The 26,090-nt window shown below is 47.5% G+C and overlaps 1 protein-coding gene across 2 annotated transcripts in view; it reads left to right on the top strand.

Moving 5' to 3' along the window:
- LOC311491706 (transcription factor COE1-like) overlaps positions 1–26,090 on the top strand; it is a 54,437-nt gene that overhangs the window by 6,892 nt on the left and 21,455 nt on the right. For both annotated transcript variants that reach the window (XM_084549710.1, XM_084549709.1), the window contains exons 7-9: positions 21,921–22,002; positions 23,389–23,530; positions 25,908–26,038. In XM_084549710.1, coding sequence (XP_084405836.1) covers positions 21,921–22,002; positions 23,389–23,530; positions 25,908–26,038 — 355 coding nt within the window. The remainder of the gene's footprint in view (positions 1–21,920; positions 22,003–23,388; positions 23,531–25,907; positions 26,039–26,090) is intronic.

Genomic DNA, 26,090 nt, shown 5'->3' with positions numbered 1-26,090 from the left:
CTTCAAGTGTGGTCAAACAGTGTTTGTGTGGTTGTGCTGATGACTTAGCTGATGAGCAGTTAGGGTTACAGCTACAGTCTGGTGTGTGTTCCCGTGAATAAATCTCGCTCTTGGACGAGAGCGGTGCTGTAAGTTGTTAGCCGCTCCTTGACTCGCACATTTCTTTGAGTGTGGCCCTTTCTCCTGCTGTCATAAACTACCTCTGACCGATGTAGCGCCTTCCGTGATTTACAGTCAATCAGAAAAATAAAAGCCTGCAAGATTTACTGCCCGACCTCTGGCGAATGCGCGTGTGTGCGGCACACTGGGGGTACAGTGCGAGGGACCGTATTTGTTTGAGCGGTTCATCAAGCGTGCAGAGTTGAGCCTGCTCTGATCAGGACTCAAGTCAAGTCCTTACAAACTAAATATTCCACAAAAGCGTCACAGTTTGACTTTTGCAGACTGTACTTTGTGGTCTACAGCGGCTGCACCATCAGTTACATGAAATACATTGCGGGGCTATTTTATGTCTGCTTTGAATTTGTCACATTTGAGTGTATTTACGTGACTGTTAATGAGGCAGTGACCTGTGCTATCTGATGAACACAGCTGTCCTGTTCTCGCTGCTGCTCTGTCAAAAGCTACTCTTTACCTGTGTATGTATGTGTGTGCATATCTGTGTGTGAGTTTGTGTGTGCGCCACCCTCGTTCCGCTCCAGCGAAGCGGAAGGCCTCACCTCAGCGCTCCCTGAGACAGCTGCACCCCACCACGTGGCCTCAGACAACACGCCTGCCCATCACTCTGTGCCACATTTCTGATTTTTGTTTCCCCCGTGTGCATACTTGTTGAATCTCTCATCTGTGCGCTCTGTCGCTCCGTCTTTTTCCGGGGCGCCGGCCTGGCTCGCCGCGGCCGAACTTTCCCTCCAGTTTGCTGCAGTTTGAGCGCAGCCGCCTTGGTGGAGGCAGGCTGGGGGAACAGCTTTCCCACACCGAGCATGTGTTGTGGCCGCTCGCTGGCGGTATTCCCCCGACGCCCGATGGCTCAGGTGTGAGGGCAGCATTAACGAACAACAAATTAGAACAGGGGGAGGGAAAACAACGGCAATATCTCTGTTTTCCTCTCCAGTGAACACTCTTTCTGGACAGGAAAATAGGTCAGGTGAGCGGAGAGTGGTCGGTGAGTGGGTGATTGCTAGTTTTAAAGGCGAGGGGTTGGCGGGGGCTGGAGGAGAACGAGGAGAGAGCAGAGGGCTTGTGCGTTTGCTCAGTTAGTACCAATATATTCTCGGCAATTGTAATAATCAGGGATTCATAAACAAACAAACAACTGAGGCTGAAACTGACTCAATTACCATGAGTTCCCCTCCTTCAAATTCATAAAGAAATACCATCAGCAGCCCCTCTCCACCCTTGAAGTTATTTAGTTCGTTAAATAAGGGCTCGTTAGCCCTCTGCTGTTTCGCAGAGATGATTAGATTTTACAGCCCTAATTAGCTGGGCTAGCTCTAACTCTTCTGGAAGAGTAATGGGTCTGATTGCCTAATTAGCTCTCTCTCGTTAAGACGGGAGAAACAGGCCACTGCAGCAAAACCGCAGGAATGAGGAAAAATAAAGTCAGCTAATGAGAAACTTATTTGATTGTTAGGAGAACAAATCTGGTACAGTGTGGATAGGCGGCGCTCTGGGTACTGTACTCGCTCACCGGGAGAATCGCTCTCGCCTCCGGTTGAAGGCAGAATTTGTTTGGGCTTTAACACGTCCACAAGGAGCAATACGATTCGGATCCTAATTACGAGGCATATTTGTTTAGGCTATGATAGCGCAAAGCGCTTTAACATTTCTTGGGTTTCTACCGAAGCGGAAAGAATCGCTCACCACAGTCCTCCTCTATGGCTGTTTTGGTTTAGGAGCGTTCAGTTTTAGAATACGTGCTGTCATCTCTGACGGTCTCCTCCAGCTGTTTCTCATCTGGATCAGTCAGCGCAGAAGATGAAGACAGCTCGTGCCATGTTGCATGAATTTAGCCTCCGCGGTGGTGAGTTCTTAGAAATTCACAGATGGACCTTGGCGTGACATTTTGTGTCTGCGCTTGACACCGGGCAGGAGGAGCAGCTGAAAGGTGAGACGCTCCCGTGCGTCTCTTCCCCCTGGGAAACATGTGTGGTCCACTTTAGCCTCTTACAGAGACAGGATAATATGGGGGGAGCCCTTAACCCTCCAACCTCCACTTCCACTTCTCTCCATTGCTCCTGGTAAGCGTGGGGTAAATCATATGCAGCCACTGCCTATGATCAGTCTATCGTGTGTCTGAATGGCCCTCAAATCACAAACACATTTCCTTCCCACCCGTGCACACCTTAGCTAACTCTCTATATCTTCACATTTCCTCCACACCGAACTATTTTCTTTAAATAACTTGGCACACACTAATAATTGTCGTGGATATGACACTCCCTCCAGCGTTATGTGTCCTCTCCTGCCTCCTACCACCTGTGTCCCGTGGCCCTTTTCCTGCTCGCCCAGTTCCCGTAGGCCTGCTACAGGGTGTCCCCCTGGCAAGCAGAGCCTCTCTGGAGGGGAATAGAAATGCTCTGTGACCAGAGATAAGGATCCACTGGTTAGCCCTGCATAGCCTCTATCCCCCTTTCCACTCACATTGCTCTGGGGGGGCAAAGGGGTGTCAAGTTTACATGCACAGACAATGTTATTTCAGGTTTATTGCTGTTTTTGAGTGGTGCTTGTGTGTGTTTGCATTTGCACACACTCCTGCAGCCCGCTGTTGATGTGGCCCATTTCCTCGCATGCGTGTCTGTGCTTGTGTATCCGCATCGATGTTGGTCATTTCCCCAGGAGCGAGTGTGTGTGTTGATAGAGGCCATTTCCTGACGAGTGTGTGTGTGTCTTGAGTGAAGAATGTCGGGCAGGAAGTGCTCCTCCCGGGGAGGATGATGTCATGGCCGACGGTTTCCTGTTCTCTGAGCAAGTGGAACGGGCCGACTCACAGCTTCATGGTGGGTAGTTAGCGATCGGTCACCAGGTTTTGGTTCACCTTTTGGTTGCTGCAGTTCCAGACGTGATTTGGCGTCACACCGGAACACTTAGAACATCTGCAGGCAGAAAATGCAACTTCACGGCTGGCAGTGTATTGAACATTTTCCAAGCTAATGTTTTTTTTTCTTGTTGGTCACTGTCTCTCTGTTGCGGGGCACCCCCTTATTGTTTTGGTTGTTATGTTTGGATGCACTTCCTGGGGTGAGAGGTCAGTGTGTTGCCTTGGTTGGGCTAACGTGCACTAGTGAATAATGTATGTCATTGACTTTATGTCAGCCCTGCCAGCCCCCCAAGCGGAGCCCACCCATGTTTAATTCATCCATCTCATTTGTGTGTGTGTGTGCACGTGCGTGCCTGCGAAAATGTGTGTGTGTGTGTCATTTAGAGGCCCAGTCTGCACCTGTCCAGCCATTAGCCCCCCTCTCATTTGCATTTGATGCTAATGCGGTTTACTGGCAGCGCCTTCCGTCCCCTTAGCTTAGTTTCATTTTCATATCCATGACTGTTAGTGAGAAGGTGAATGCACACTTACTGTACAGCTATCCTACGTTCTCCTGCCTGCATGTGCTGACACCTGAACATCCAGATTTGCTTTTCTTTGCCACATCTTGGGTCTGTTTTATTTTAGGCAGGATTGTCTTTTCCATTCTATCCCGCTTTTTTTCTTTCTCACGGTCGGTTTCTATTGTGTCTCTGACCACCTATCAGTGGCTTGACATTTCCCTCCGAGACAAAAAGAAGCTATAGAAAGTCATGTGACCCTGGGGGTGACATCACTTTTCTTGGTGGATTACAGTATCCACTGTGCTCCTTTTTTATAACTTGTATGATCTCGCTTTTGCTTGATTTGGTGCTTTTCCTCCCAGGGTGGGGAGGTGCACACTGTACACACAGCCCTCCTCTTTAGAAGACTTTTTTTTGTTGTTGATGTTGATGTGCTCTTTCTTTTTTTGTGCAGTCTTAAGGGGGAGCAGCTGCATTAGATGTTATGAGAGGCTTTGAACAGGACTGGCCCTGAGCTGGTTCTGGTGTTCGTGCGGGGCTCAGGGGCAGAGAGGCAGAGTTGCTGGCTCATCGATATGCAGGCAGAACTGCCTTCCCTCAGGTGCTAGGTGCCTCACAAATCTGCCTCACACACATGTGAAGAGCGCGCACACACAGGCACAAATCCATGCCTGCCCACAAATAAACTCACGCAGAGAACCTAAATACATACAGGGGACACACGCATATGTGAGAATCCACAGGCGTGCAAAAATATAGTATAGCGCACACACGTACACACACAAATGCACATTGACCTGCAGCTTTCTGCATCTGTTTGGTTGTGTTCTTTTTTTTTTCCCCCCCTGCGGTAGCCCCCCTCCACCCTCCGAGTGTTGGAGGAAACCGCGTCCCCAAGGGACGGGCGGCTGCGCTGATTGACAGCAGAGAGTTTGGAGGTCGAGGAGCCTCTAAAACAGCGCCTTCAACTGCACCTTCAGCCCTCTCACCCCCAACAACTGGCTCGCTTTCACTTGCAAACACCACCCCACCAAAAATGTACGCGTGATTCCCAGAATGCACACAGGGGTTTGTTTTGGGTTTGTCAGTATGAAATATACCTATTTGTTTTGCGGTGACGAAACAATTAGGAACGCGTTGGACATAAGCGCTTTTTATTAATGTTAAGTTTGTGTGTGTTCATTGTTTAATTCTTTCCCCAATAAACTAAACAGAGCTGGTATCACACTTTTATAGGTATATTAAGCTAATGCTCCCCAGCTGAATGCAGGTAACCAGCCAGTTTATTAGGGCATATAAAAGGTAATTTAATGTCATAACAGTGAAAAGTTTTGGGTTTCATGACATGAGTTATTTTTTTTCTTTTGGCTGGAGCTACTGTAAATAGCACTGTTGTAGCTCTATTTTCACTGCAAACTGCTTTGTCATTACTGCTTGACATTCCCTGCTTGACCTGGCCACTCTCCTTGGTTGTTCCCTCTGCCTTTGTGTCAGTGTTTGTTCTGTCCCAGAATGAAGGGGTTTTGCTGGCCAGGGCTGACCCAAATGAGTAGCGTCCTACTTCTCCGAGAGCTATTTAAGACATTTTTGGTGTCGGAAATTGCAGGTTGGAGAGATAGAGATAGAACGGGAGTGAAATAGAATGGAGATATATTTACCATACGGAAAAGGTCCCATGCGCGAACGTGTGTGGTACGGCGAGTGAGGAAAGAGTAACGTTTTCCAGGATTTAGTCCGTGACTCGCCCTAGAAGATGCGCTCAATTTGCTTTTCAAATGAGGCGTGAAGAGCACGAGTGTGCGCCTCTCGGTGTGATGCTATACATTTGGACGTGCATGGCTGTGTGTGTGTGTGTGTGTGCGTGCGCGCCACGAGCGGGGCTTTGTTTTCTCAGCGCTCTGATGTGTGTGGACAGTCGAGCACACGGCCCACTAAGTGCTCTCTCACACAGCCAATGTGTTACACGGCTGCCTGTGCCGCTGCTCTTAATTGAATAGACACACCAGCTCCTCTCTGTGAAGGATACTCAGGCCTTCTCTCCTAGCTGAGGCTGAGCCGGCGAGTCATGGAGCTGCATGGCTCCAAGCTGCCCCGATCTCAGCTCTCGCTGATGATTCATCGCTTCCTGATTGTTTGTGCTAAGTGAGAACACAGACAGTATGCTTCATGCCAGTTTCATACCCCCCAAACTGGTGTCTCACTTCCTATCAGCTAGTTTCCATCCCACACCCTCCCCTAGCATTTTAACACGGCACTGTAGCCCAGGATGTAAGTCCAGGTGTCCAGGATGAGTGCTTGTGACCCGCTGTGCCCGAGCAAGATGTATAGTCTGTTGATTGTTTTCCATCAATCTGCCCAGGAAGAATGGATCGCTGGCCAGGCGCTGTGAGCGGCGCTCTCAGTTTCACATGTCACAATGGAAGGAAAACCTGCACGGCATGGGGGGAGACAGGGTGGGATAGATGTGTTGTGTGATAATGGTGGTGAGATTCAGCAACAAAGTTATGGCATTTAAGTCATAATCTATTTTATGCGAGATTTTCCTATTTTCTTTCCCCACACGATGATTTTTAATTGTCTTTAAAAAAAGAAAAAGGAAAAAAGCATATTGGCCATTTTCTTGTCACATCATTCTCTCAGTTCGTCCTCTTCAAATCTCCTCTTCTATACGAGTTTTGTGACATTGAGCTCGACTGTAATGTTAAAGAGACAAAAGGAAATTCTTCAAGGCAGCGTCTCCGCCGTAATTAAACGTAAAGCCGGGACGTCAGCGTGCAGACAATTATGGTCAGCGGCACAGTTCGATCAAAGGGACGACATATTCCTACGTTCCTAATATATTCTTTTTACTTCGCATTAATCACCGACAAATGAGACCCGAGCACATGTCACTGTTCCACTTCAAAAAGCCGGGAGCTGAATTTAAAGGCCTTTGTTTGTGTTTATGTAACTCGTGAGGGGAGACAAAGTAAGGCGTAGGCAATCGACTGAGACACTTTGTTGTTTTACACCGCCTCACCCCCTTCATGTGTGCACTGCTCGCGTTGTTTGCTTGTTTGTTTGTTTACCGAGCGGCTTGACCTCGCTCAGAGGAATGTTCACTCCTTTTACTTCTGCGTCTCCTTCCGTGTGTGCCTCTCTCTGATTTTTCTCCATCCATGTGTCTTCTCTTCTTCCTCTCCTCCCTTTCTCAGTGTCTATCTGCCCCTCCGTCTATGTGCCTTATTTCTTTGGTCCTCCCACTCAAAACTCCAGATTTAACTCTGAAGACTTTTCGGTTAATCACACTTGGAATCTTCCCCGCGTTTGAACGCGCTTCCTCGTGCTCTTCCTCGATCTCTGTGTGCAGCGCGGGAGAGGAGTCGTGCTAATTATCCCGGTTATTGGCTCCTCCAGCGCAGGAGTTGTGATTTACATGAGGTGACATTCAGTTCAAACGCGCAGACCTTCGCAACCTTTTTCGGGGGAAAACAATTAACGGCACCGCTTTCTCCTCTGCTTCTCTCTCTCCTTCTTTTTTCTCTCTCGCTCTCTCTCTCTCTCTCTACACCACTCCCTCCCTCTTCCTCTGGCTATTGTCTTCGCACAAACAGAGACGATTTACTGCCAAAAGAATGAAGGGTGTGAGAGGCAAAACAGTTGGTGTATTTTCTGTAGCAAGTGATTGCTTGCTTGTTAATTTACAGTTCTCCTTTAGGGTATTCAGAGAAGAGCTTCTGAGCGGATAACTTCAGCTTTGTAGGATAGCAGCCCTTAGCTTGTGCCACATTTGTACAACAAAGATCCCAGTTTGTATCTTCTGTATTTCCACCCCCGACCCCTGGAAAATTCAACATATACACTCTCTTAACACACACACACACGCTCCTGTGGGCAGACATATAGCCCAGACAGGCACGTTCAAAACACAATCACAAACTTCCAAGCGTTAATGAAGCGAGTCTCTCTTCTGTCATGACGCCCATGTTAGCATGACAAGATGTTTACACACACAATCACGGCGGCGCCTCTGATGTGGGCCGAGATGAAAGACAGATAAGAGGAGAGGGAAAAGAGGAGGCAGAGACGTGATAGCGAGCGTCGGGTACGGGCTGCGTTTCCCTGTTTGACAGGAGGACAGTTGTAACAGTACCCCACTGAGAGCCGGGAGCGAGGCACACACAGAAAGAGAGACTTGGAGAGACAGATAGACAGACAACAGAAAGGGAACCTGGAGCAAAAAAAATAAAAAATATTCTGAAAAGGAAAGACTTCCTTTTTTCTTCTATAGAGGACTTCTCTGAACTCAAACACGTTCTCGAATCTGGAGGAAAACAATTAGATCCATCCGCTTCCCCTTGTCCCGCAGTGTAGATTACAAATGAGCAAACCTGGCATTTATCACATTACTACAAACATTTATTAAAGCCGGTTCCCCTCTAAAGCTGCAGAGATAACAGTGGGTAATTGCAGAGACTGGCTCTATTAGTTAAGTATGCCTAATGTCACTGCCTCAGAGCATTAATGGACGCCGTAGTATTATGTTCCTGCGCTCATTACCACCCCACTCCCCTTCAAACAGATACACACACACACACACACCCTCTCCCCCCTCCGCTGACCCTGCAGCAGGAGTCTCTGCCACTCTAATGAGAAATGGAAAACACTGCTCCGCAAGCTCCAAGACACACACACACACATGAGCGCACACACTCTCGACGGGAGACATTAGAAAGGGGACAGAGGGGTACAACACCATAATCACACACGCCCAGGGAAACAATTGTACCGTTATCAGAGTGATCACATTATAAAAGTTTAATAAACACCAAACGGCCTAATGGTGAATTAGCCCGCATCTGCCCCGTGTTGTGCCAGGCTATAATTAGTGATTTAACAGAGACAAACAAATGTTTTTTAGCCAGAGCCTCGCGCAGCTTTTCACAGTCAACAGATTTCCAGTCGGACATAAATTATCTCGTTTGGCCGGAATTAAGGGAAAATGAAAGGGGGTTTTTAGTCTGTGATCTTGACTCCAAGACACCAAAAGTCACACACACACACACACAGAGAGAGAGAGAGAGAGAGAGAGAGAAAAAGAGGGAGAGTGACGGGCGCACAAACACGGAACCGCAGAGAGTAGAGTTTGGCTCAAGCCCCAGTCTGGTTTTCTAAGTGGCACTTGAGATGTGTATGGAGAGAGGCGGATGGGTGCTTGAGATTGTTGAGGAGGAGGAGGAGGAGGAGAGAGAGAGAGAGAGCGAATGAAAGGGGCGTTAGGTGGGGTGGGTGAAAAGAAGAAAGGAAGAGACGGCGGTGAGTGACGTGGAATGAGGCTTGGGGCGGAAGCAGTTGCGTGTCAGTTTTGATGGGCCCCGTTTGTGCCGCAACGTGAAATCAGCGGCAATTTCTGACCTTCCAATCACGAGGACCTATCACTTTTTATAGGGGCCTCCGTCCCCGCTCATCAATATTACATCAGGACCCAGATTCTCAGCGTGAGGGAGCAGGAGGGTGAGAAAACGGCTGAGGGGAGAGAATGTGGCTTTGGTCCAGAGTGTGTGCATGTGTGTGTGTCTGTGGGGCGAGGTGGAGAGGGGGTCTCGGTGTAGGGGGGGAGGAAGAGGGCATCTGCTGAGGTTGTAGAAAACATTGCTCCCAGCATACACAAATGTGCAAACGCCTTGCATGTGTGTGTATGTGTGTGTCTGCATCTGTCCGACCGCTTTTGTGCGTGCGTGCATGTGTGCATGCATGCGTGTGTGTGTGTGCGCGCTTACCAGCTGAGTGACAGCTTAGTATTGATCTGTGGGAGGCCCCGGTGTCATTAGACCCAGTATGGACCAGCAGGCACACGTGGAGGTCAGGGCACAGAGTTTGTGCATGTGTGTGTGAGTCATTCAGTGTCTGTGTGTGTGTGTGTGTGGACGACTGGGGGACCAAGTGTTCAGTAGTGACAGGCTCAAGCCTCTGAAAGAAAATCAATCGTGTCATAAGAGGAAGGTTTCCTCCAGCCTCCTTCTCCCTCTTTCTTCTCCCCTCCTCCTCCTCTTCTCATCCTTTCTCCTCTTTCTCCCCCTTTTCTTCTGTCCATTTTCCTCATCTGGGAGGTCACCCAAAGACCCTCCATTTACACATTTATCCATTTTTTCTGTTTTTTTTTTTTTCCTCGTCAGAGCTTCTCAGCCTTACACTCAGCACTCCTGGGTCGGCTGTGGGGGTTGCATGTGCGATGCACCGATCAATTCGGGGGGTTATCCTGGCAAAAAAAAATAAAAATAGGCCATTAGTGACAGACCTGATCCTGGATCAGCCCTCATTAACTAAAAGGGCACCGGGGCTGTTTGTCCAGATAAAAGAAATGACCCCAAACCAGGGCCAATTAACTGAGAGGGCAGAGAGAGGCCGAATCGACGGCGTGCGCCGTTTTCGCTGGGCAGAAGTTTGATTCGAAAAGAAACTGATGCGACTTTGTTCTGTTGTGAATGCAAGCTGTCCTTCAGTTATTTATCACTAAGGATGAGCACATACACACTTTCTCTCCTTCACACACACACACAGACACACACACACGCAGGGCAAGCATCCACCTGTTCTCCTCTCCCCTTTCTTGCCTGAGGGGACTAGTATGGTAGATAACAGTTTGAGTGGGCCTGCTGCAAAACACTAATCAGACCTAACACTGCCTAATTAGCACAGAGTCCACTGATTGGCTTACAGCAATAATTAACACAGGTGAGAATAATTAGCTCCCCATAGACCTGTTTGTGCCTGCATGTGTGTGTGAGTGTGTGTGAGCGTGTGTGTGTGTGTGTGTGTGTGAAGGATGTTATTATGCAGTCTTGGTCCCCAGTGAGACTGAGGAGGCAGAGAGAAGAATCAAACTCATTACTGAAACCAGGCCAACCTGTGTTAGGTGCTCTGCTTTCCCACACCCAGAGAATTAGCCACAGAGAGATCCACCTCCCGTTTCTCCTTCTCTCTCCGTCTTCACTTATGTGTGTGTGTGTATGTGCGCTTACTTTCTCTCTCTCCTTTTTATTTTTTTTTCCTTTACTCTCTATCTCCCTCCGTCCCCTTCCCCACCCCTCGCTGATGACTGAAGGTGCGTTTGAGGAATCTCACCGCTAGGTGAACCTGCTAACATGAGATGAAACACAGACACGGGGCATCTTTCTATCATATTCTGCCTCTCTGGTGGTCTGCTTCCCTCTTTCATCCCCCGCCCAGTCTCTCTTTAGAACAAAATGGGAGGGGGAAAAAAAATGTTGCCGACTGCTGTCTTCCTCTCCGTATAAAAAGCTCCATCATAGCCTCTTTCTCTCCATAAAAACTGTATACTGTGCACTGCACAGACTACTACTTACTGCCTGGTTGTGTGCAGAAGCTACTGAAACATGCTCCTTTGCGAGACGGGGAAAGAATGAGATAATGAGAAAGGGAGACAAAGGCAAGAAGAGGGGGGACATTGTTTTTTGCTGAGTGACTGGCCGTCGTTCATCAGTCCGCGAGCAGCATGGTGTCCTCCGTCTCACTCTCCCTGGTTATTTTTACCAAAGTGCCGCGTCTTTGATCAAGCCAACATCACAGAGAAGAAGACGGGCACGCAGACACTGAGAGGGGGTTAATATTGGAACACAATTGACGGCTTGTCACTTTTAGCTCCGAGGCACCAACATCGCAGAGTAGTTAGTTAGGTGCCAGAGAGGGAGACAGAGGGGGGTAACACACACACATACATACACACACACCTCTAGAGCTTTTTTGTGTGCTAAATAAATAACAAGCAAGGATGTAAATTGGTGTTTTCCTGGAGTGTGCGGCTGCTCCTGGGATGTATTTTTCATGTCAAGGCGTTTTAGAGTGGTTTAGGAGTGCAGGATGTACGGGTAATGAATTTAACCCCCGAAACTGCGTAAACACACACACAAACGCGCAGTTATGCTCTCGTACATACACGCGGGGAAGGGATTCGGCGGTTTACCTGACCACAGGTGCAACGCAGCATTAATACGAGGCTCTTTCAAGCCGATTCCCACCCACCCCCCCGCCCCCCGCCTCCCGCCTCCCTCTCCGCACAATTGTTCTCCTCCCACCAAGATCCAGGGAGGTGCCAGGGGCGACATCAGCCTATAACCATAAACTAGTAGAGACACAGTAGGAGAGGAAAGCTCATTGTTGGCTGACTGATCTCCAGTCTCTCGCTGACAAGCCTCCCATGTTCGCTAGATTTGTTTTTTTGTTCTGTTCGCTCGTGGTAAACACTTGCCTCTCATAACAGGCAGCTACTACAGTACCTCTGACACACTAAGGCTGTCAACACAACGCTTACCCGCACTGTACTCCACATCACACCGAGCTGAATGGTGCACACACACACACACAAGCACAAATACAAGGTATATGTACGTATGAGGGAAATGGATGTACTCAGACTCAGCTTAAATGCATATAAGGGCTGTTAAAACTCTGTTTATGGGAGGCATTTGCATAGTATTCAGAGCACTTTCTGTTTCCTGTCTCCTTTTACACACACGTACACTCATAAGCTGCACTTTTCCACCACAAATACTCTCGACGTGCCTTCCTGACTTTAAAAAAATAAAAAATAAAATGAAAGAAGGTTGATTGAGGCAAAACAAGGAAGGCTGTTTTTTTTTTTTTCCATATTTCCTGTTTCAATAATTAATATGCATGAGTTTTATGGCCGCTTAAGATGCGATCAATTATTCATTAACAGCATGTTAATTGCATCCACAGTCGTGAATATTTAACCAAACACTAAATCAATGGGGTCGAATGAGCAGCAATATGGACATTTTATAAGCTTTGCCAAAAATTGGGTTAGGCTTTAATGAAAGCAGCAGATTGAAAAAGGGACAAATGCGAAGAAAGCGGCAACTTCACAAAAGGGGGGTTTGTGTTTAGGAAGCGGACAGTATGAATAAATGCAAGGTTGTTGACTCGTAATAGTGTAGTCAGTGACTCTTAGCCTTTTTCTTCTGCTTTGTCTTCTTCTTTTTTTTTTCTAATCTCCACCTTTTTTAAATGGAGAGGATGTAATCTCTTCATCTCTGCCCACTGTAGCCAGCCTTTTTTGCTCTCAAAGACTCCAGACTCCTTTGTCCTGGATCTTTGTGTGCTTTTTGTGTGCCTGTGTGTGTGTGTGTGTGCATGTCTGTGCAGCTCCTGTTTGCGTGTGTTTGTGTGTGTGCGTGTCACAGCGGTGTCTGGACAGTGACATTTCTCTGCTTGGATAACCATCGCGCCCTCTGTCCCTCTGTCCCTCCAGCCATGACGCAGGGTAATGTCACCTGTCAGTCTCAAACTCCTACTTACAACCGCTGGCCCCTACAGCTCCCCCCACCCTACCCACAGGGAACATCGCCACTGCCGCCAACCGTCCACCACCCCTCTTATTGTGACCCTAACTGCTCCTCCATTGGACCTCACCTGGGAGACAAAAGCTCTCACCGTCTTTCCCTTCCTACTCCTTTTGTCTTCTCCTCCGCCACCTCATATGACTCCATATCCTCCTGCTCTTTCGCTGCCTTATATCCAAATGGCAACCCCACCCCTTCTTCCCTCTTGCATTTGCCCCCAGGACTCTAGAATATTGCATGGGAAGACAGCGCATACGGCGAATGGCGGACTCGGGGGTGGGAAGTTGACTTTTTGCCTGGACCTCGGTACTTGCTGCGCCTGTTTTCAATTACTCTCCAGGCACTGGGAGGGTGGAGGTTTATGCATTATATGGGAATGTAATTGACTATAACTGCCCTCTTAACATTAACCAGGTGTACTAGCTGAGTGTGTGAGATTAGGCCCCAGGTCTTGGCTGTTATGGAGTGTGTGTGCGGACTGTCTATGTGGTTGTGTTGCTGCTGATGTATTTATACCCTGCTCCTGTGAGGTGCTCCCCATTAGCGCCGCATTTAAATACGCCATTTTCCTGTGCGTAGCTGCATTTGCGTGCGCACACGCGCTACTGCCGGTCCATTCGTGTGGGTTTTCATCATGCATCTGCCTGTGTGCATGTAAGAATGAGAGGGAAAGTAAAGAAAGAGGCAGGATACAGATGCAGCCCGCTTCAAGGGGGGCCTGACTTTACAAGGACAAAGTCAAAATGGGCCCATTCACAAGGCTGACACGCTGTGATTTGTATGTATAGTAGTGTGCAGCCTGCGGGGCACTAGCCCAGGGGCTATCACAAACACCCAGACCAGTGCACCAGCAGGGGGAGGCGGTGGAGGCGAATGGAGAGTGTGCGTTTAAAAGAAGAGGGATGTGTGTGTGTGTGTGGTGGAAAAAGAAGCATCAACAGGCTGTCAATCAAGCCCTAGCCACAGCTTGTCACTCCTCGATAGAACTCGTCCGGGGGAGAATGGGAGTCCCTGGGACCCTGAGAGGAGAAAGGAGGAGGAGGTGGAGGAGGAGCTGCTGCAGGGGAGTCGGAGGCAGCAGGGAGGAGGTGACTGTCTGTCTGTCTCAGCGGCTCAAGCTTGATTTGATATTTGATACCGAGCATGTGGCATTTGAATGCAAATCTATTTTGATTGTCTCACCGTCTGATAGGGTTAAGAGGACTCTATAGGGGATATGCATGTGTATCAGAGAGCCGCTTTGAGACACGCACACATACACAATAAGGGAATTATTCAGAGGGATTACATTACTCACCAATTCACTTGCATCGGGCCCTTTTTTTTCTCTCAAAGCAATATAAAGCTATTTAATCAGTGGAAATATATAAGCTAATGGGTCAGAGGTTATGGAAATGTGTTGGACTGAAGGCGCAGTTGCTCTTTATTTGGAAAAAATTGGCAGTTTATGTAAACACGATGTACATTTACCGGGCCGCGTGCGTCCATTTGAAAATGTGGGCTTGTGCAGGGTAATTATTTTGTGGAGGATTGTGCTTAAAAGCAAGCATGCCAAGTAGGTAGACAGACGGACAGATAGACGGATGGATAAAGTCGGTATTACCGCAGTATGGAAATCCGAGGCTCAGTTCCCTCCCAATTAGAGCAGTGACTTCTGAAATGCCATAATACCCATTAATTAGCAGGCTGCTATTTTCTCAGTGATTTGGCTAATTAGTCTGCGAGGCACTACACTATCTGGACCATTATTATTGGGTTGAAGCCATGCAAACACACTCACGCACTCACGCACGCACGCACGCACACTCGAGTCGGCGCGCAAACACCGAGCTCGCGTATGCATACCTTACAACTGGAGGAGGTACACATGCTGGTACACGCCGCGACAATTTCCCACAGTTGAGTGACCCTAATTTAAGTGACACCATTATATGCTTCAACAGCAGCGTAGCACAGCATTAGCGAGTTAAAGCCGAAGACGGGGGTGTTGATAAAGAGTTCGAACCGCGCCTCCCTCTTCCTCAGCTGTATTCTACACATAGCTCGGCACGGAAAAGCCCAACAAACAGGAGCATATTCCAGCGAGAAACAAACAGGGAAGCATCCCAGCCTCTTGTAATGACTTGGCGTGTGTGTGTGTGTGTGTGTGCGTGTGTGCAGCTCTCTCTACCCTGCTCCGACAGTCCATCAGTGTCTCCCACCGGACAGACAGGCCACTGACACAGCACCACGAGGCCGGGAAACCTCTTCAATCACTCCCTCACTTTTCCCTCTGTCAGGCAGCAGAAAGGCGTGATTGATCTGTTGTTTCCCCCTCGATGGTAAAGTAAAGAAGTTGGGTTGAGTTAAAAAAAAAAATATACAAATAAATTGGTTTGTGACAACCGCTTTCATAAGTTTATTAATCTTCTCCATCCGTAAAGCTGATGGCCATCTTGTTTAGCCCGCGTGTGTGTTCTCACGCGTGTGCAGGAGAGCGCGCTCGCACTCCTCGCAGCCCGATGAACTTCGCAAGTGTCCCATCACCACTTTAATCAAATTACTTATGAACCAAAATTGACAGTTTTCATTAATTATAAAGGATTATTCTAATTGCGATTCAAATTTATTCATTTAGAACAGACGGCATTCAGTAATGTTTCAGGAAATTTGCATATTAAATGGAGAGGGTAGGCTATTAGCTATGCTAATGTATGCATGATTCCTTATTTTGTGATTGGTGGGCCATATGTAGCAGGCTGGGGGTGTGCAGGTGAGGAATCTAGAAGGAGCCGTAATATGTTTGATAAACACAGAGGGACGCGAGGCCAAAACACACATGTATAAGTGCACATCCACGCACACACAAGCACTGTGGGACGCCATAAGTCTCTGTTCAGTATCAATCTCTCTCTGTCTTTCCTCTGTCGCACACACTCACCGTTTCTCAGTCTCTCCCACTCTCTGCTTCCATATTCCTCCCTCAAGACCCATTGGTGGGAACAACTTTTCACCCAAGAACAAACATGGCACACTAATTAAGTTTCTGATTTCTGATCTTGCTGCATTTAGAAACATAACCTTGAGCCTGTGTACAGTCACAGTCATAGTTATGATTTAATACGGTGCTTAAATGGAACAAAAAGAAAGAACTTTTGCAAGCGGCACATTCATCCCCACAATGTATGGGGCCGGTCGCGGGCTGACACAATGCTCTTTATCAAGCTATATATAGTCGATGCATTATGCATTAAGTTTAACATGTGCTTAAATCAACACTATTCAATATGAATACATCAGTCTTCAAGTAAGGCAGAGAGGAGAACAGTTAGGGTAAATGGCTTCGCGGGGAGGTACGCAGGCGGACACAAGCACCCGGTCACACACACACACACACGGTCGCACACACACACACACACGCGGTCACACACACCCTTCGGCTGTGCGGCGGTGTCTACCCAGGCTGATGACAGGGCCATTATTCACTGGTCAGTCCCACGAGGGCAGGGTTTGGGCTGGACAGGGTAGCAGAGCGTCCCAGCATGGCAGGACAGCGCTGAGGTGAGAGGGACCAGGACCCTTCATTACTCCCACGGTCTGGGGGCCTGGAGCCTCTCTCCCTCGCTCTCTTTGTCTCTGTCTCCGTCAGATTAATGGCCCAGGCCCGACAGAGGAAGTGTTTCAATCAGCGCCGCCTGCCAAGATTGTCCATCACCCAGACAGCCTCTTATTCATCATGGCTTTGATACACAGACACGCATACGCACACACATGCACACATGTTTATTTAGTCGCGTTTTCCCCCCGGTGCTCTGGTGCAAAGCCGGCCCACAGGTAGCGATACTATCAGGCTACAAGTTGTTGAACCCGGCACTCTTTTCTCTGTCAGTGTTCGCAAGCAGGAGAGAGCTCATTGCCTGTCTTTCCCTGCACGATGTCTCAGTTGAATTTTGAATGATCCTTTTCGGATGAAATGGATGAAACACAATTGGTTAAGTGTCTCTGGGACTTCTGTCCCCAAGCTGGGACTGGAGCTGCGACTCCAGGGGAAGCGAGGAGCGATCTCTCCCAAGTGGGGCCTCTCCCTGAGCGGCGAAGGCACGCCGCGGATTCCCCCTGACCCACCATCTCCCTCCTCCAGGGTCCATTTGTTCTGAGAAATATTTAACGACGGGGGCAAATTCAGATGACATGACATGCACACACATCAAGCAGACGAAGAGGAGGATGGGACGATGCACGGAGTGAGCTGGAAATGAATTTTTCAGCGCAGTGAGATGTTCTATTTGAATAAATCATGACACTTAAGATAGACATGAGGGCAATATAGAGGTGCCCACCACTACTTTGAGGAGCAGCACTCCAAAGGAATGGAGTGGAGCGTGTATGCGTGTGAGAGGGTCTCTCTTTGTCCTTTTACCCGGCTGTGTCCGACGTGTTTCTACACATTTTGTTAGATTTTTTTCCCCCTCTTTTTAGTCAGGTTTAAAGATATCTCTTCTTCTAACGTTGTGGCATGTTGAACTAGATGTTTCACTTCCAGTCTATCGAAACTGGGCCACTGCAGCCTGCTCCAGCCTGGTGTCCGAGGCTGAGGGCCAGGCCCAGAGACAGACCTGGTTCTGGATTATTAATGTCCCCCCCCTGTGGAGCCGGGCCCCCTCCCCCACCTAGTGCCCCCCTACACCCCTGGGGTCAGCCTACATGGCTCCTGGTGCAAGGCCCCCCTCATAAATCTCCCTAAATTAGTGTGTGTATGTGTGCATGCGCGCGAGTGTGCTTCCATTCTTAAGCGTATACCGCAGGAAGAGAGACAGGTCACCACGAAAACAAGCCAGTCAGGCTCTTGGTTGAAGTGTCAGTGATGCATGGCGGAGAGAGCGAAAGAAAGAGTTGCAGGTAAAAGAAAGAAAACGAGAAATGAAACACGAGGGGAGGGAAAGAAAATACACAAAACAGGAGTTGTTTGATTCTGTGAGAGCGCCGGACTTCACTTTTAGTTTAGTCTCCTATTTGTTACGCCCTTTTTTTTGGTGCTGTAACATTATATTTGCTTACAAATATTTACACTTAATTTGAGCTCGCCTCTGACTGCATTAGGATCGATTTCCCTGAACAAATCTTAATGCTTATTTGCCGAAGTGCGGGATCCTCAATCCTTCTACCTGCCTAGATTAGTTCAACATGTCCCACGGTGGTAACAGGCATGGGGAAGTGCTGTTGTGTCACTTAGTTAACCCCCGAGACAAATGGCTCCCCTCCGGAGCGCAGTGAATTACACACCTCATGAAGCATATTAGGAGCCAGACACAGTGCTTTTCTTCTGGAGATGATCTGTACAGGCTGAGTTATGGCATCACCCACAGCCATTTTTACAGCGCTTCGGCATCAGAACAAAACAGGGAGGGCAGGGAGAGGAGGGGCGAAGAAATGAGGCACAAAGGCGTAAAGCAGGATGTGTAACAAAAGGCTGAAGAGACGAATAAACTCCTGAAAGATAAAGTTCTGAAGTTATCCGCGTTAGATTTGACAAGGAAACCAACTCTTTACCTCATTTGTGGCTAATGTAGGAAAATTATTAGAAAATATAAGAGAATTGTCCCTCGGAGGCTTCCTTGCTGTTAGCTAATCGCTTTGACAATCTTTATCACCACAATAATAATATTTAGATGCTACAGGGATTACTTAAAAGTTGTGTTATAATTGCTTTCCTTGTTTTGTTTTTTATGGGCAGAGGGTGATTTTGTGTTTAATTGCTCCAAAGTGACAAATAATGCCCGTTACGGTATGATGAAAGTGCGAGATCATTAAATTACTACGGCGACCGGCTGCATGTGTTTATTCGCTCCCTTTCGCTGTTACAAATTTACGCCACGAGGCTTCAAGAGGCCAAGCAGTTATTTACACAAATTCACTTCCACAGCCGTTTCTGGATTTGGGGGTAATTACGTGAGAGCAAAATGGTTTTATTTCATTTAATCCAGCCGGTGCAGCAATTTGCACGAGTAATATTTGGAGCCGAGGAGTCGGAGCACAGTAAAACAGCTCGAAACCAGCGAGGGTTTCAAATACAAACAAGGTGGAGGAGGCAATAATCAGAGCGAGAGACTGTGCAGCCTACAACAGCGCCTATAGAGTAACGGAAAACGTCATGTGCCGGCACAGAACACCGTGAATATAGAATAGAAATACTGAGGAAAGGAAATGGCCTTAGAACTAAAGATCATTTCCCACGTTGTTGAAAAATAGGACTAAAATCTCCAAACTTTTTAGAGCTACCTTAACCCTAGTAGCCATGGCTATGATCATATGGATATTGAGTCCTGATTCAGATGTCTAAATTCATAATTTCCTTCCATTTATTTCACCAGCTGGACTCTGAAATCTGATTACTGTGCCTTTGTGTAAAGCAGTGATTCCCATCCTTCTCATAACTCTGGTTCATACTTCTCCAGTGGCTTGTGGATCATGGAAAGACGGAGCATCGATTGCCAAACAATAAATGTGCTGTTTTTACAAAACCAAAATGGGAAGAAAACATCTTAACAGGGAGCCGAACCGGGCAACAGGGAGAATTACAGGCTATCGTCAGCTATCTGTCCATATTTACTGGTCAGCTGTCAATCAGATTATCCATAAATCCTTATGGTAATCTCTTCGCTAAATTACATATCAACACACACACGGTGCTCAGTGCGCCTCCCCCTCCTTCCACCCACACACACTCTGTTGATCCATGTAAATGTGTGCAGTGGTGATTCCAGTCCCTCGGCTCCGGGGGGAAATGAGATGGAGCACAGAGGATTCAACTTGCTGCAGTTTTGTAGTGTTTCCATGTGGCTGACTCCAGACACCTTAAGTCACATAAATAATGAATCGAATGATACACACATGCAAGAGATTGAGAGGACATGTTGACATATAGCGCGGCGAGTCAGGCGCGCTGACTTACTGGCGCTGTTTTGTTTTTCTTTCCTCATTCTCTCGCCGGCGCTTTTTTTTTTCTCTTTCACCTCCGACTCCTTTCTCCTCCGCCGGACCCTCATGTTTAACCTTCTGATTTGGTCACCCCCGACTCCCGGTGACCCCAACTTTCCTCCTCGCACTTATCCATCATCCGTCCATCAAGAGCGCCTCAGAGGAGGTGGAGAAGGACGGCCGGGGTTGGGGGGGAGTGGAAAGAGCGGAATCAATGAATTAAACAGGAGGTGCAGCGTGGAAGGTGGAGTATGTTGGACAAGTGGATGTAGTCCACAGCTGTCTGGGAGGCTGCTCCCTGACCTCGAGGAGATAAGAAAGTTGGGAGACCCTCAGCCTGTGGGGTCTAACAGCCACTGTAAAAAAAAAAAAAAAAAAAACTCCATCTCTCTGCTTCATGAATTATTGAGATTTTGGCCTACAGCTTCTAAAATATACAGGAGGGTGGTCTGTCTCTCCTTTCAGATTTCACATACCGTCTACCCCATCCTGTCTATCTTTTCTATCAGTTGCTCCTCTCACTTTCTGCCTCCCCCTTTTATTTCCTTCTCCCCCCTTTCCCATTCAGATTTGGCCTCTTGCGCCGGCGGGATCGTAAATCAGAGCGCAAACAAAGTCGAAAGGGAGGGAAAAAAAACACAAAAAAAAACAAGAGCATCAGAGAAATACAGACTGCTGCTCACATCATAAGAGGCTTTTTCTTCTTTTCTCCAAGAAGAGGAGCATCTACCACTAACCAGCTGTCACGCATTTAAAAGTTTGCAGGGATAAATTCGCCAGTTCTTGTGTTACATCAGACGCTTGTAATGCGCGCAGCAGTGGGCCGGCCCTTGAAATGAGACAGAACTCCGGTCTGTCCATTTATCTTCTTTGCTCGCTTTTTTTTTTTTTTCCTCGATGAAGCAGTTGTCCAAGGCATGCCGCTGCTTACCGTGTTTCTCCTGACATGTTTTTGTGCGTGTGTGTGTGTGTGCGCATGGGGCGTTTGCTCGTGCATGATTATATCTGAGGCGGCTGGCTCCAAACGCGCTGCCCAGTGCAGAATCCTAGCCATAACAAATGAACAGAGGGGAGAAAATAAGACATATGAAAGAAAAGCTGAGCAAAGGAGTGATTCTCTCGCTGCCTGGTGGAGATCTGTATTGTAAGCAGTTTCAGCTGTCAGCACTTCTTTGAGCTACCTCAAAGGGAGGAGGAGGTTGGAAGGGGTGGGAAATGTTGTAGTTTTATTTTCCCCCTTTTGAGGGTTCCTGTTTATTTGTACACGGCGCTGTTTATTTTCACGGTTGATTTGATTTTTTTTATTTTTTTTTTTCCCTTCCTTACCAGAAAGACAGACGATGCGGAGGGGAGAGTGAGGAGATGTGCACCACTGTAGTTTCAGTTAAAGAAGAAGAAGAAGTTGTCAGGCTTCAAGCCTTGGGGTGGGGCTCGGGAATAAATTGTCAGCCGTCCCCTTTCTGCTGTTCAGCCCCCCACCCCTCCAACTCTCCCCTTTACTCCTCCGACCCTCCCTCCTCCCTCCCTCCCTCATTAAGTATTGATGTGGGTAGCCATACTTGCCATCTCAGCCTATTAATAATGCATGGCAGGTGCTGTTGATGTGGTCTCTCACACTGAGATTGAGAGAGGCAGGAATGGCAACACTATGCTGCAGAGTAGCTACAGCACAACCTCCGTCACACGGCTGTGCAGCTGGGAGGGTGGGGGTGGCGGCGGCGGCGGTGGTGGTGGTGGTTGGGGGGTTTGGCCTGCGTCTGCCCCGGTGAGTTTATGGCAAGCTGTGACAGCAGCTCGGAGATGGATATACAAGGCAGCATCTTACTCAATATCCCGGAGCTGTTTTTACATACAAAACTGCCTTTGTCATAAACAGCTGATGGATGGCGGTGGGATGGTGTATGAACCTTGTCTGCCGCTGCTGTTTTATTTGCTTTGTTTGCTCTCTGCGTTTTATTGAAGTAGCTCACGCCGTACTTTCATTGACTCGCTGATGTTCTGTCAGCACCTCATATCTGATCCGCTCTCCGTCTCTCTCTCTCTCTGTTTCCGCATGTGCAGGTTCTTCCTCAAGTTCTTCCTGAAGTGTAACCAGAACTGCCTGAAGAATGCAGGGAACCCTCGAGACATGAGGCGTTTTCAGGTGATGATATATTGCGGGCCTCACTGTGTGTGTGTGTGTGTGTAGTGGACGAGAACCGCACTTCCTGTATACCGTTTCCCAGCATTTTATTGCACTGCACCAGACACAGCCACAGCAAAGCCTTGCTCCCCTCGTAGAAATAAAACACGCTGTTCACAAGGTGTCTCTCCAGGGAAAAGTCAAAAGGTAAAATAAAATACGTTCACAAAATCACCAAAATATAAACAAAACTGTCCCAAAACCAACAAATAACCAACTATTATTTATGGCCAGTAATAGAATAAATATATTAATGTGTAAATCTAAAAACCTGTACGTGTTGAGAAGCAAAGCACGCTGTACACAGGGCCTGTCTGTGCCTCCCTGTACAACCACGAACAAAGCTACAATATGCTTCGTGCTAGCCAACATGAACTCAACAATGCAATACATGCATGAACACCCGGACATAAATTTAAATTCACTTTACAGTTGTTAAAATGTTTTTTGCAGCAACAATGGATTGATGTGCAATGTGAAAGGGCAGCACTTGTAGTGAATAACCCATAGAGTATTATTGCACAAGTCTACAGTGCTACAAAGCTTTTAAGCATCTTTCTGCTTATTGTTTTCACCACTTTACTGTAAGATTTCTGCCAGCAGCCTTTTTCAAAAAGACTCTCAAAACTGCCTGTCACCAACCAAACACCAGTCCACAGTTAAGACCTAGCTGGTGAACATTAACGGAGCATTTAGCAGCTAATAAGCCTGACATTTCTCTCCGGAGTTGGTGGTGACCAAAACTGAGCTCAACTCAAAAGTGATCCGTGCATGCTGGACGTTTGGACAGGTGAATGTTAGCCAACATTTTAGAGAAATCATCTCTGGAGTCATAGCTTAACATTTGTTTTAACAGCTGTTTTCTCAAGTGGCAGAAATCATCTGTTATTCCGGGTTTGAAGTCACTTTATGAAAAACAGAAGAAGTAAACAAAACCGATAAAATGCACAAATTTTCACATGCAAAAGTCGAGAAGAAAAAGAGGAAGTAATGCTAACTGGGTGCAACGCGTACGGGTCATGACACACACCTAAACTTCCTGTACAGATGCAGAACAGTCCCTTTTACTGAAGTGTTTGTACATTGCAACAGCTTTATCCAAGAAAATAAAAAAAATATATATATATATATTAATAAATCTCCACAAAACATAGGGCAGATAGGAAATATCAAATGAGTTCACAGGATTATTTGAAAACAGAAGTCTGCGCTTAATCCACATAGGATTTTACAAGAACTCATCTTGTTCTAAGCACAACAACATGCAAACTACTGCACATGTCAGCATCTGCAGTATATCAATGGGATGTTTTTTTTCTTCATTTGTGTTGGTATTCCCTTTCTCAGGTGGTTGTGTCGACTACGGTGAGCGTGGAGGGCCACGTCCTGGCCGTCTCCGACAACATGTTTGTGCACAACAACTCCAAACACGGGCGCCGGGCTCGGAGACTGGACCCCTCGGAAGGAACGCCATCCTACCTGGAACACGGTATTAAAAGCCAGAACAAAACACCCAGACTCCCCTCTCCTCACTTTCTTTGTCTTCTTTACTTTCTTTCTCCCTCCCTCCCTCTCTCTCTCTCTCTCTCATCCCCTCCCTCCCACCCGTCTGGCTCCACACTCAACCCCTCTTCTGTCTCCACTCAAACCCGCTTTCTTTCTTATCTCTCTCCTGTTTCCTCCCGGATTCTCACTTTCCTCGCTTGTAGGGTTTTTAACTCGAGCTAAGAGAGGAGTGAGTGGTAGCTAGTCAGTCTCTTGTCTCTCCCTTGTGGCTTGCTCCCCTCAGGTCTCTGCCTCTGGGCCTTCTACTCTGCCTCGCATAAGCACTATGTGTCTTATGAGGTCTGTTCTGCTTAAAGCCAACACTGGCTTTATTTCCTCGGAGACCTGCTTTTATCCTCCAGCCCTCCATCACTCCCCATCCCTCAGGTTTTCAAACACACCCGTGCACACACTGAAAAGCCCCTGCACACACATATGCACCCCCGCACGCACAGTCAAACCCAAACCTTTAATACTTCATAATGACATGTGCACATGATTTAGGAGCCTGCACTGATTCCCAAGTCCCTAATCCAGTTATTTTCTCATTTCGATTTCCCAGACATTGAATAAGAGAAACATATTTTTTTTTTTCTTTGAGGAAAGTCAACCTCAGGGATGATAATGACAAAAAAACTAAGAAGGGATTTACATGATGGCCTATAGTAGATTGCATTAAGATTGAATGTTATGGTTAAGTCTGCCTAATGACTATCCTCCAGAGGCAAGGTGGACCACTTGTCCCTGCGACTGGTCTCGCAGACGATTAGAAAAGTTCACAAAGACGAGACATATTGGAGACGTCAGCGGGACTTGGATCTTAGACGGAAAGGAGAGTACACGCTACGCTAACAGATGTTCCCTGTGTCGGAGAGATTTGTTTGGGAATTTCCTCTTCTCTGATTTTCTGTTCTCCTGGTGACGGGAGTTAAAAGGAGGAGGAACGAGAGGAGTGAACGGAACAGAACACAGGGGGACATGGAGAGATGTAGGGGTACAAGGGCCTGATAGTAAAAAGAAAAGATGAAATAATAAGAAAGGAGACAGTGTTTTCTTTTTTTCTTTTTATTCCTCCTCCTTTCCCCTTCCCTTTCTAGTGTGTGTGTTGAGTTTGTGTGCAGGATACACAACTTTGGGGCCCATTTCAGGCGGTAATAGATGAGCAGTGCATATAGTTGAACAGATGGCACCGAGGAACACCCCAAAGTATAATCCTATCACATGGATTCACGTTCCACCATCTGGTTAATCCACACACACACACACACACACACACAAGCGCGCGCACACACACGTATATATATACACACACATCCACACATACACACTGAGCGCACATAATATCAGCGGCTGTGAAAAGGAGGCATCTTAGGCCGTGATTACGGCCACAGATTGCTGCTTGGTGAACGCTGATCTCTGCAGGCGTGTCGGGGGGCTAAATATCATTCCAGCTTGTTGGGGAGGATCAGCAGAACAGGGAGTCAGGCAAAGAGCAAAAGGCTAGGCTGCGGGGAAAAAAAAGTCGGCCTAGTCTAAAGTGGATTATGCCGCTTTACAGAATTACAGCATGTCTGACAAGCTGCATATCTGTTAAGGAGAGGAGATTTAGCTTGTATAAACATGTATTTTTCCCTATGTTGTTCTTTTCTTCAATCACATCCAGTAATCTCCCAGCCCATAACACCAACAGATAAGGTCAGAAAGCGCACTGACTACCAGTTATTGAAAATGGGGTTTATTGTTGTTATTCCATGTACTTTGCCGGATAAGATGCAAAGAATATGTTTTCAGAGAAAACCCTGAAAAAGCTCACAAAACGCATTACAAATACACCAAGCAGGAGCTGGAAAGGACCCACGCGCTCCGTGGCCAGCCGCTGAGATAGCTACTACCCGGATATGTGAAACAGACAGCTGTGCGGGAGCTAAGTGTTTGGTTAATGAAGGCAGAGTATTCAGAGGGCAGAGCTACTGTTGGCTCTGCTCTGTTCCCCGGTCGCGTGGCCTTTGATCAGACGCTGAGCACACCTGACATTTACACGCCCGCACGCTTTGCCACGTGTCATAAAACAAGTGCACCGCCGCTGCCCTCACACACAGGGCAGGGGTGATGTTTAATAACGGGGTGCGTATAATCACTCTGATTAGTATTCCTCGCTCGGCCCCGACCCCTGGGAGAGAGGCGAGAGGTGATGCATGTGTGGCTGTGTGTGTGGAAGGAAGAGGGGACTGTACACGGTGCCAAATTGCCAAGACCTTTCTGGACTGTCATTAGGTTAGTTAGCATCTAATCTATTATTTCTGTGATTTTTTTTTTTCCAGCAACCCCCAGCATCAAAGCCATCAGCCCCAGTGAAGGCTGGACCACAGGGGGCGCAACGGTCATCATCATCGGGGACAACTTCTTTGACGGCCTTCAAGTCATCTTTGGAACCATGCTCGTCTGGAGTGAGGTTAGTCACCAGCTTGTTATATATATTTATATGTGTGTGCAGATGAGCATAT

The sequence above is a fragment of the Chelon labrosus genome, assembly GCF_963514085.1.
Source record: "Chelon labrosus genome assembly, chromosome: 8".
In the NCBI taxonomy this organism is placed as follows: domain Eukaryota; kingdom Metazoa; phylum Chordata; class Actinopteri; order Mugiliformes; family Mugilidae; genus Chelon; species Chelon labrosus.
Note: the sequence above shows the minus strand (reverse complement) of the source record. Positions and strands in the feature narration are given on the sequence as shown.